The sequence below is a fragment of the Oncorhynchus masou genome, chromosome 12, assembly GCF_036934945.1.
Source record: "Oncorhynchus masou masou isolate Uvic2021 chromosome 12, UVic_Omas_1.1, whole genome shotgun sequence".
In the NCBI taxonomy this organism is placed as follows: Eukaryota; Metazoa; Chordata; class Actinopteri; order Salmoniformes; family Salmonidae; genus Oncorhynchus; species Oncorhynchus masou.
This window is the reverse complement of record NC_088223.1, coordinates 12632727-12645587: the sequence shown is the minus strand read 5'-3', so window position 1 is coordinate 12645587 and position 12861 is coordinate 12632727. Positions and strand designations below refer to the sequence as shown.

The window sequence follows — 12861 nt, the reverse complement described above, 5'->3', positions numbered from 1 at the left end:
AGCGCATCCCACGCGCCTCTCAACAGCGATCAAGAAAGAAACAGAGTTGCATAACGTCAAGGACAGCCTACTTCCAGACAGGATGGAGTTGCATAACGTCAAGGACAGCCAACTTCCAGACAGGACGGAGTTGCATAACGTCAAGGACAGCCTACTTCCAGACGGGACGGAGTTACACAACGTCAAGGACAGCCTACTTCCAGACGGGACGGAGTTGCATAACGTCAAGGACAGCCTACTTCCAGACGGGACGGAGTTACATAACATCAAGGACAGCCTACTTCCAGATGGGACAGAGTTACATAACGTCAAGGAAAGCCTACTTCCAGACGGGACGGAGTTGCATAACGTCAAGGACAGCCTACTTCCAGACGGGACGGAGTTACACAACGTCAAGGACAGCCTACTTCTAGACGGGACGGAGTTACACAACGTCAAGGACAGCCTACTTCCAGACGGGATGGAGTTACACAATGTCAAGGACAGCCTACTTCCAGACGGGACGGAGTTGCATAACGTCAAGGACAGCCTACTTCCAGACAGGACGGAGTTACATAACGTCAAGGACAGCCTACTTCCAGACGGGACGGAGTTACATAACGTCAAGGACAGCCTACTTCCAGACAGGACCCAGACGGGACGGAGTTACATAACGTCAAGGACAGCCTACTTCCAGACGGGACGGAGTTACATAACGTCAAGGACAGCCTACTTCCAGACGGGACGGAGTTACATAACGTCAAGGACAGCCTACTTCCAGACAGGACCCAGACGGGACGGAGTTACATAACGTCAAGGACAGCCTACTTCCAGACGGGACGGAGTTACATAACGTCAAGGACAGCCTACTTCCAGACGGGACGGAGTTGCATAACGTCAAGGACAGCCTACTTCCAGACGGGACGGAGTTACACAACGTCAAGGACAGCCTACTTCCAGACGGGACGGAGGTACATAACGTCAAGGACAGCCTACTTCCAGACGGGACGGAGTTGCATAACGTCAAGGACAGCCTACTTCCAGACGGGACGGAGTTACACAACGTCAAGGACAGCCTACTTCCAGACAGGACGGAGTTACATAACGTCAAGGACAGCCTACTTCCAGATGGGACAGAGTTACATAACGTCAAGGAAAGCCTACTTCCAGACGGGACGGAGTTACACAACGTCAAGGACAGCCTACTTCCAGACGGGACGGAGTTACACAACGTCAAGGACAGCCTACTTCCAGACGGGACGGAGTTACACAACGTCAAGGACAGCCTACTTCCAGACGGGACGGAGTTACACAACGTCAAGGACAGCCTACTTCCAGACGGGACGGAGTTACACAACGTCAAGGACAGCCTACTTCCAGACGGGACGGAGTTGCATAACGTCAAGGACAGCCTACTTCCAGACGGGACGGAGTTGCATAACGTCAAGGACAGCCTACTTCCAGACAGGACGGAGTTGCATAACGTCAAGGACAGCCTACTTCCAGACGGGACGGAGTTACATAACGTCAAGGACAGCCTACTTCCAGACAGGACGGAGTTACATAACGTCAAGGACAGCCTACTTCCAGATGGGACAGAGTTACATAACGTCAAGGAAAGCCTACTTCCAGACGGGACGGAGTTACATAACGTCAAGGAAAGCCTACTTCCAGACGGGACGGAGTTGCATAACGTCAAGGACAGCCTACTTCCAGACGGGACGGAGTTACACAACGTCAAGGACAGCCTACTTCCAGACGGGACGGAGTTACACAACGTCAAGGACAGCCTACTTCCAGACGGGATGGAGTTACACAACGTCAAGGACAGCCTACTTCCAGACGGGACGGAGTTACACAACGTCAAGGACAGCCTACTTCCAGACGGGACGGAGTTACACAACGTCAAGGACAGCCTACTTCCAGACGGGACGGAGTTACACAACGTCAAGGACAGCCTACTTCCAGACGGGACGGAGTTGCATAACGTCAAGGACAGCCTACTTCCAGACGGGACGGAGTTGCATAACGTCAAGGACAGCCTACTTCCATACAGGACGGAGTTGCATAACGTCAAGGACAGGCTACTTCCAGACGGGACGGAGTTACATAACGTCAAGGACAGCCTACTTCCAGACAGGACCCAGACGGGACGGAGTTGCATAACGTCAAGGACAGCCTACTTCCAGACGGGACGGAGTTACACAACGTCAAGGACAGCCTACTTCCAGACGGGACGGAGTTACACAACGTCAAGGACAGCCTACTTCCAGACGGGACGGAGTTACACAACGTCAAGGACAGCCTACTTCCAGACGGGACGGAGTTACACAACGTCAAGGACAGCCTACTTCCAGACGGGACGGAGTTACACAACGTCAAGGACAGCCTACTTCCAGACGGGACGGAGTTACACAACGTCAAGGACAGCCTACTTCCAGACGGGACGGAGTTACACAACGTCAAGGACAGCCTACTTCCAGACGGGACGGAGTTGCATAACGTCAAGGACAGCCTACTTCCAGACAGGACGGAGTTGCATAACGTCAAGGACAGCCTACTTCCAGACGGGACGGAGTTACATAACGTCAAGGACAGCCTACTTCCAGACAGGACGGAGTTACATAACGTCAAGGACAGCCTACTTCCAGACGGGACAGAGTTACATAACGTCAAGGAAAGCCTACTTCCAGACGGGACGGAGTTGCATAACGTCAAGGACAGCCTACTTCCAGACGGGACGGAGTTACACAACGTCAAGGACAGCCTACTTCCAGACGGGACGGAGTTGCATAACGTCAAGGACAGCCTACTTCCAGACAGGACGGAGTTGCATAACGTCAAGGACAGCCTACTTCCAGACAGGACGGAGTTGCATAACGTCAAGGACAGCCTACTTCCAGACGGGACGGAGTTACATAACGTCAAGGACAGCCTACTTCCAGACAGGACCCAGACGGGACGGAGTTACATAACGTCAAGGACAGCCTACTTCCAGACAGGACGGAGTTACATAACGTCAAGGACAGCCTACTTCCAGATGGGACAGAGTTACATAACGTCAAGGAAAGCCTACTTCCAGACGGGACAGAGTTACATAACATCAAGGAAAGCCTACTTCCAGACGGGACGGAGTTGCATAACGTCAAGGACAGCCTACTTCCAGACGGGACGGAGTTACACAACGTCAAGGACAGCCTACTTCCAGACGGGACGGAGTTGCATAACGTCAAGGACAGCCTACTTCCAGACAGGTTGGAGTTACATAACGTCAAGGACAGCCTACTTCCAGACGGGACGGAGTTACATAACGTCAAGGACAGCCTACTTCCAGACAGGACCCAGACGGGACGGAGTTACATAACGTCAAGGACAGCCTACTTCCAGACGGGACGGAGTTACATAACGTCAAGGACAGCCTACTTCCAGACGGGACGGAGTTGCATAACGTCAAGGACAGCCTACTTCCAGACGGGACAGAGTTACACAACGTCAAGGACAGCCTACTTCCAGACAGGACGGAGTTGCATAACGTCAAGGACAGCCTACTTCCAGACGGGACGGAGTTACACAACGTCAAGGACAGCCTACTTCCAGACGGGACGGAGTTACACAACGTCAAGGACAGCCTACTTCTAGACGGGACGGAGTTACACAACGTCAAGGACAGCCTACTTCCAGACGGGACGGAGTTACACAACGTCAAGGACAGCCTACTTCCAGACGGGACGGAGTTGCATAACGTCAAGGACAGCCTACTTCCAGACAGGACGGAGTTACACAACGTCAAGGACAGCCTACTTCCAGACGGGACGGAGTTGCATAACGTCAAGGACAGCCTACTTCCAGACGGGACGGAGTTACACAACGTCAAGGACAGCCTACTTCCAGACGGGACGGAGTTGCATAACGTCAAGGACAGCCTACTTCCAGACAGGACGGAGTTGCATAACGTCAAGGACAGCCTACTTCCAGACGGGACGGAGTTGCATAACGTCAAGGACAGCCTACTTCCAGACAGGACGGAGTTGCATAACGTCAAGGACAGCCTACTTCCAGACGGGACGGAGTTACACAACGTCAAGGACAGCCTACTTCTAGACGGGACGGAGGATGAGGACTAGTGTCAACGCGCTGTGCATATGATATAGAATGGATAGAACTCATTAGAAAACAAGGCGATTAAAGCCTCCGATAAATTCACATTGGTTCCTTTTATTTCCTGGTTTGAGGACTAACATTACATTATTTTTTTTCACCTTTATTTAACCAGGTAGGCAAGTTGAGAACACCTTTATTTAACCAGGTAGGCAAGTTGAGAACACCTTTATTTAACCAGGTAGGCAAGTTGAGAACACCTTTATTTAACCAGGTAGGCAAGTTGAGAACACCTTTATTTAACCAGGTAGGCAAGTTGAGAACAAGTTCTCAATTACAACTGCGACCTGGCCAAGATAAAGCAAAGCGACAAAAAAACACAGTTACACATAAACAAACGCACAGTCCATAACACAATAGAAACATGAATCTATGTACAGTCTTTGACACCAGCAGCTCTGTGCATGCGTGATAGTATTTATTAACTCTTTCAAAACAGATTTCGCAGCAATTTGGAACTATTGTATATTCAATGTTGATCTAGTCAACAATGGGAACCCCCATTGAAGCTTCACAATAACATTGCCAATTATGCACCGGGGAACCAAATGAACTGAAGTAACCTTGGCTTGACAAAGCCTTTCCTCGCGAATATACTACCAGGAAACAACCTTAATAGTAAGTTACCTATTTAGGAAATCACCAACTTAATGAGTTTGATGGGGGGGGGTATTTCGCGGAAAATTTGGCCAACTTATTTTCGACCAAAGCAACATTGTTAAACGATAGAGGAAAAATGTAATAAAATTACAAATTAAATTAATAATAATTTGTAATGCTGTGTGAGACAATGTATGGGTAGGTAGTCTATCCTGTGACAGATAATGCCATTTCGCCTGTACATTGAACTTCGCCTGTACATCAACATTTGGATTTATCATCTCGGCAAACCAACACACGCGCTCATTTTGCTAAGTGTTGCGTTTCAATCTGAACATTTCACTGTAAATTACACTTGCAGGACAATATTCACTGGAATTTGACACAAATGTTATATGTTATAAATAGCGTATTAACAACCTGAAAAGGGGGGTAATTAAATTAGTATCCACTATCCATACCTTATTCAGACAGTCTTCACCATTCGCCTTGGTATCAACTTCCACTTCCATAACCACCGAATCCGGTCGGGTAACATGGCAAAGCATTTTGGCAATCTAATAGTTTAGCTTTGGTCTATACCTCTCTTTAAAACAATAAACAACCTCGGTATCCCTCCTTTGGAGACCCTACATGAAGCTTTCGTTCACTTTCTAAGCCCTCTCACTTTGTGTGACAAACACTACCTTCCAGCTGTAGCATATCAATTGCTATGCCAAAGCACTGTTTACTCGGAAGCAGCCAATGACAGAACGTTTAGCATATTCTCAGCCACAAACCTGCCAACCGCGAGCCCCGGTCATGTCGGAAACGAGATGGTGGCTTTACAACGGCGGACGGCCAAGGCGCCCCCTTCTGAGTGCGCAGCTAATTTCACCTTCCATAAATATACGGAACCTTCACCTGCTTAGGAAGAGTTGACTATCCATGGACATATCTGCGTTGAGTTGCATGAGTAAGTTGGGAGCTGCATGCGAATTAATAATGCATTGAAATACTGATAGAATATAGCAACAGTGGAGAACTATGTGGTCCCCAAACATTTATTTCGGTGCTTGCTTTCAAAAGTATCTGAATTGTTAATGCTAAAAGCTCCCATTGTTTTCGCCCAAATACGCTTCCTTGCCTTGTGAGCAAAGTCTATTCCTGTACATTGTCCTATGACTAGTTAGGTATACCTGTCTATGTTGTTGACATTCAGCAGCCTACTGTGTCACCAATGTCAGACATCATGTTTCACACACAGCAGTTGTTTTTCTTCTATCACCTTTCTGCAACGGCTCTTAGTTACTTCCTGTGTGATCTTCACGAGTTAGATGTGATTTTAAAAGGTGAGCATTTCTTCTTCGTGTGTTTTATAAATCTATCTATCATGACAGGCAGGCAGAATAGGATGGAAACGTATCATCCTGTTATTGTGTGGTTTTAATGAACTGCACTCATTTCCCACGGAGAAACGCGCACCCTATACCACAAGCCCCATGTTCACACATCGATGTGCTTGACATCAGTAGCAATGCAGCAGTATATTGGTGTGCATGTGTGTGGATGATTGTAGGGGGAGACTGTCGACACTGGTAGTTTCAACACTAGATTAGCTGCATCAGGACACTGCTAGTTTCAACACTAGATTAGCTGCATCAGGACACTGCTAGTTTCAACACTAGATTAGCTGCATCAGGACACTGCTAGTTTCAACACTATTATTTTAAATTGTACCACCATCATCTTGAACCCCAGCGCTGTCTCGACCCCGCCCTGTGCAACTGGGTACTGGACTTCCTGACGGGCCGCCCCCAGGTGGTGAGGGTAGGCAACAACAACATCTCCACCCAGCTGATCCTCAACACTAGGGCCCCACAAGGGTGCGTTCTGAGCCCTCTCCTGTACTCCCTGTTGACCCACGACTGCGTGGCCACGCACGCCTCCAACTCAATCATCAAGTTTGCGGACGACACAACAGTGGTAGGCTTGATTACCAACAACGACGAGACGGCCTACAGGGAGGAGGTGAGGGCCCTCGGAGTGTGGTGTCAGGAAAATAACCTCACACTCAACGTCAACAAAACTAAGGATATGATTGTGGACTTCAGGAAACAGCAGAGGGAACACCCCCCTATCCACATCGATGAAACTGTAGTGGAGAGGGTAGTAAGTTTTAAGTTCCTCGGAATACACATCACAGACAAACTGAATTGGTCCACTCACACAGACAAGCATCGTGAAGAAGGCGCAGCAGCGCCTCTTCAACCTCAGGAGGCTGAAGAAATTCGGCTTGTCACCAAAAGCACTCACAAACTTCTACAGATGCACAATTGAGAGCATCCTGTCGGGCTGTATCACCGCCTGGTACGGCAACTGCTCCGCCCACAACCGTAAGGCTCTCCAGAGGGTAGTGAGGTCTGCACAACGCATCACCGGGGGCAAGCTACCTGCCCTCCAGGACACCTACACCACCCGATGTTACAGGAAGGCCATAAAGATCATCAAGGACAACAACCACCCGAGCCACTGCCTGTTCACCCCGCTTACCATCCAGAAGGCGGGGTCAGTACAGGTGCATCAAAGCTGGGACCGAGAGACTGAAAAACAGCTTCTATCTCAAGGCCATCAGACTGTTAATCAGCAACCACTAACATTGAGTGGCTGCTGCCAACACACTGACTCAACTCCAGCTACTTCAATAATGGGAATCGATGGGAAATTATGAAGAATATATCACTAGCCACTTTAAACAATGCTATCTAATATAATGTTTACATACCCTACATTATTCATCTCATATGTGTATATACTGTACTCGATACCATCTACTGTATCTTGCCTATGCTGCTCTGTACCATTACTCATTCTATATTTTTATGTACATATTCTTTAACCCCTTACACTTGTGTGTGTGTGTGTATAAGACAGTTGTTTTGGAATTGTTAGTTAGATTACTTGTTGGTTATTACTGCATTGTTGGAACTAGAAGCACAAGCATTTCGCTACGCTCGCATTAACATCTGCTAACCATGTGTATGTGACAAATAAAATTTGATATTTGATTTGAAATCCAGCAGTCATTTGCACCTCTACCTGCCTGCCTCTTGCTGAATCTTTGTCCTTTCGATTGCTAAAATATCACTGTTTTACAATCCCACAACTTTATATGTTATTCTTTATTTTTCATTTGAAATGTAAGAAGCAGAGAGGTTCATTTTTCATTTGTTGTGCGGATGGTGTCCCAAACGGCACCGTTATTCTCTGTGTAGTGCACTACTTTTGACCAGGGCGGATAGGGCTCATGTCAAAAATAGTGGACGACATATGGAATAGGGTGCCATTTGGGACTCATTCAGATGAGTGGCTGTTCAACACCACCATATGATAGAAGAGAGGGGATTTGATTTGGAAGTGATCTGCAGATCAGTCTCCCAGGGACTAGTCCCTGTCCACAGAGAGACCCTCACACTAAGACACCACCGGAGAGACACGCACACCACACACACACACACACACACACATGCATGCACACACACAGCCATACACACGCATACATACACACACACACACACACCTGAAACCTCAACACAGTTTACTCTCCCATGACCAGGATGTTTGCCAGTGAGACATATTGCGATGTCATCACTGTAGAATTAGTACTACGTTTACCGTGACTGCAGTCTGGCCATCCAATTATGTGTTCAGATTACCCTGAGGCAATGGAGTTGTCTTTTCAATTGATATCCACTACTCACTTGGTTTAAATATGCTATATCAGTTTTTGCTGCTTTAACTCTCTGTGGACCTGGCTGCAACATCAACTCTCAGGAGGAAGTCTCTGTGGACCTGGCTGCAACATCAACTCTCAGGAGGAGGTCTCTGTGGACCTGGCTGCAACATCAACTCTCAGGAGGAAGTCTCTGTGGACCTGGCTGCAGGAGGAGGTCTCTGTGGACCTGGCTGCAGGAGGAGGTCTCTGTGGACCTGGCTGCAGGAGGAGGTCTCTGTGGACCTGGCTGCAGGAGGAGGTCTCTGTGGACCTGGCTGCAGGAGGAGGTCTCTGTGGACCTGGCTGCAGGAGGAGGTCTCTGTGGACCTGGCTGCAGGAGGAAGTCTCTGTGGACCTGGCTGCAGGAGGAGGTCTCTGTGGACCTGGCCGCAGGAGGAGGTCTCTGTGGACCTGGCCGCAGGAGGAGGTCTCTGTGGACCTGGCTGCAGGAGGAGGTCTCTGTGGACCTGGCTGCAGGAGGAAGTCTCTGTGGACCTGGCTGCAGGAGGAGGTCTCTGTGGACCTGGCTGCAGGAGGAAGTCTCTGTGGACCTGGCTGCAGGAGGAAGTCTCTGTGGACCTGGCCGCAGGAGGAGGTCTCTGTGGACCTGGCCGCAGGAGGAGGTCTCTGTGGACCTGGCCGCAGGAGGAAGTGGACCTGGCTGCAGGAGGAGGTCTCTGTGGACCTGGCTGCAGGAGGAAGTCTCTGTGGACCTGGCCGCAACATCAGTGTAAAACAAGATAGGCTCTGATTGTGATGAGGTATTTATACCAGTGATGCAGAAGCTGCAGGCATAGAGCAAAACTAGCTAGTACTAACCGCCACACCATAGAGAGAGCCTCTCAATACATCAAATATAAACTAGCTAGTACTAACCAGCACACCATAGAGAGAGCCTCTCAATACATCAAATATAAACTAGCTAGTACTAACCAGCACACCATAGAGAGAGCCTCTCAGTACATCAAATATAAACTAGCTAGTACTAACCAGCACACCATAGAGAGAGCCTCTCAATACATCAAATATAAACTAGCTAGTACTAACCAGCACACCATAGAGAGAGCCTCTCAATACATCAAATATAAACTAGCTAGTACTAACCGCCACACCATAGAGAGAGCCTCTCAATACATCAAATATAAACTAGCTAGTACTAACCGCCACACCATAGAGAGAGCCTCTCAATACATCAAATATAAACTAGCTAGTACTAACCGCCACACCATAGAGAGAGCCTCTCAATACATCAAATATAAACTAGCTAGTACTAACCGCCACACCATAGAGAGAGCCTCTCAGTACATCAAAGATGCAGGGGGGACAGTAAATGATTCCAGCAATGCCACTGTAACTCCCCAGGGGTGTGTGTGTGTGTGTGTGTGTGTGTGTGTGTGTGTGTGTGTGTGTGTGTGTGTGTGTGTGTGTGTGTGTGTGTGTGTGTGTGTGTGCGGATTGCAGCTGGCAAGCATACAGACTAAATGTGCTCAGAATCCAATCACTCTGAGATGTTATGACATTAAGGGAACTCATCATGAAAACAACATGAGACCCATCAGTGGAGGCTAGTGGGAGGAGCTACAGGAGGACGGGCTCATTGTAATGGCTGGAATGGAAAACCTCTGATACACAGAGAAGCACAAAGAAGCCCCATCTGATATCCATAGCTGCGGGAAGTAGGGCTGCTGAGGGTGTTGCCACACCCCCTGGAAAATCGTAATACATTAATTTTTTCATATTTTTGGGGAAAAAAGTTTTTTTTTTTTATAAAAGTAGCGCACTGGACCTTTTTAATAGTCCTGAGTAAGTCGACCCCCAAACTACTTCACGCGGCTATGCTGATATGTACCCTCATCAATCTGGTACTGTACATGTTTTGATATACTGTATGTGCTTTCAATACAGCTGCTCACTTCCATGTTATCAGGCAGCTCTCTCGATTCAGCAGTACCGAAACGGACCCATTTAACACCTCTACTGCTGTGGTGTTTCACATTTCATAGGGAAATGGAAATGATTTACAGTATAATCAAAAATATCAATTAGGATTCATATTGAATCAAATGTTAGAAAATTGAGATTCTTGGACACGCCTTATTTGTATGTGTTTTTAATATGGATCTCCATTAGTTCCTGCCAGGGCAGCAGCTACTCTTCCTGGGGTCCAGCAACATTTAGGCAGTTATATACAATTACAAATATGACATGACATTACATTTCTTAACACTTTACCCAATACATTTAGTGTGTTCCCTCAGGCTACTACTCCACTATCACATATACAATACATTTAGTGTGTTCCCTCAGGCCACTACTCCACTATCACATATTTACAATACATTTAGTGTGTTCCCTCAGGCCACTACTCCACTATCACATATACAATACATTTAGTGTGTTCCCTCTCGCCACTACTCCACTATCACATATACAATACATTTAGTGTGTTCCCTCAGGCCACTACTCCACTATCACATATTTACAATACATTTAGTGTGTTCCCTCAGGCCACTACTCCACTATCACATATTCACAATACAACATCCATGTGTACGTGTGTGTAGAGTGCGTTTCTTATCTTGTGTATGTCTGTGCCTGTGTGTGTGTGTCTCTTCACAGTACCTGCTGTTCCATAAGGTGTATGTAGAACTGTGTGCCTCCCATAGTCTGTTCTTGACTTGGCGCCTATGAAGAGACCTCTGGTGGCACATCTTGTGGGGTATGTGTGGGTGTCTGAGCTGTGTGCCTCCCATAGTCTGTTCTAGACTTAGGGACTATGAAGAGACCTCTGGTGGCACGTCTTGTGGGGTATGTGTGTGTGTCTCTTCACAGTACCTGCTGTTCCATAAGGTGTATGTAGAACTGTGTGCCTCCCATAGTCTGTTCTAGACTTGGCGCCTATGAAGAGACCTCTGGTGGCACATCTTGTGGGGTATGTGTGGGTGTCTGAGCTGTGTGCCTCCCATAGTCTGTTCTAGACTTAGGGACTATGAAGAGACCTCTGGTGGCACATCTTGTGGGGTATGTGTGGGTGTCTGAGCTGTGTGCCTCCCATAGTCTGTTCTAGACTTAGGGACTATGAAGAGACCTCTGGTGGCACGTCTTGTGGGGTATGTGTGTGTGTCTGAGCTGTGTGCCTCCCACAGTCTGTTCTAGACTTAGGGACTATGAAGAGACCTCTGGTGGCACGTCTTGTGGGGTATGTGTGGGTGTCTGAGCTGTGTGCCTCCCATAGTCTGTTCTAGACTTAGGGACTATGAAGAGACCTCTGGTGGCACGTCTTGTGGGGTATGTGTGGGTGTCTGAGCTGTGTGCTAGTGGTTTAAACAGACAGCTTGGTGCATTCAGCTTGTCAATACTTCTTTAAAACAACAAGTAGTGATGAAGTCAACGTCTCCTCTACTTTGAGCCATGAGAGATTGACATGCATATGATTAATGTTAGCTCTATTGGTTTGACATTTAATGGCCAGCTGTGTTGTCCTGTTCTGGGCCAGTTGTAATTTTCCCAAGTCATTCTTTGTGTCACTTGACCACACGACTGAACAGTAGTCCAGTTGTGACAAAACTAGGGCCTGTAGGACCTGTCTTGTTAATAGTGTTGTTAAGAAGGCAGAGTAGCGCTTTATGGACAGACTTCTCCCCATCTTAGCATCTTAGTTGTATTAACCTCTTACATCTATGGGGGCGCTATTTCATTTTTGGATGAAAAACGTTCCCGTTTTAAACAAGATATTTTGTCACAAAAATATGCTCGACTATGCATATAATTGATAGCTTTCGAAAGAAAACACTCTGACGTGTCCAGAACTACCGAGATATTCTCTGTGCGTGCCCTAGAACGTGAGCTTCAGGCAAAACCAAGATGAGATGGCATCCAGGAAATGAGCAGGATTTTTGAGGCTCTGTTTTCCATTGTCTCCTTATATGGCTGTGAATGCGAGAGGAATGAGCCTGCCCTTTCTGTCGTTTCCCCAAGGTGTCTGCAGCATTGTGACGTATTTGTAGGCAGATCATTGGAAGATTGACCATAAGAGACCACATTTACCAGGTGTCCGCCCGGTGTCCTGCGCCGAAATTGGTGCGCAAAAGTCACCTGCCAGTATTTTTCCATGGGATACAGAGAGGAAAGCAAGCTTCCACAAACTGCATATCAATGAAGAGATATGTGAAAAAACACCTTGAGGATTGATTCCAAACAACGTTTGCCATGTTTCGGTCGATATTATGTAGTTAATCCGGAAAAGGTTTTACGTTGTAGGTGACTGAATTTTCGGTTCGTTTCGGTAGCCAGACGCAATGTAGAAAACGGAACGATTTCTCCTACACACAGACGCTTTCAGGAAAAACTGCGCATTTGGTATGTAACTG

General features: G+C 47.6%; 1 protein-coding gene across 1 annotated transcript in view; it reads right to left on the bottom strand.

Moving 5' to 3' along the window:
* The window catches only part of LOC135549566 (E3 ubiquitin-protein ligase MYLIP-A-like), a 41906-nt gene extending 36435 nt beyond the window's left edge, over positions 1 to 5471 (bottom strand). Inside the window, exon 1 of the mRNA XM_064979644.1 lies at positions 5199 to 5471. Within this exon, the coding sequence (XP_064835716.1) occupies positions 5199 to 5285 (87 nt within the window). The 5' untranslated portion in view covers positions 5286 to 5471. The remainder of the gene's footprint in view (positions 1 to 5198) is intronic.
* Positions 5472 to 12861: the final 7390 nt, after the last annotated feature.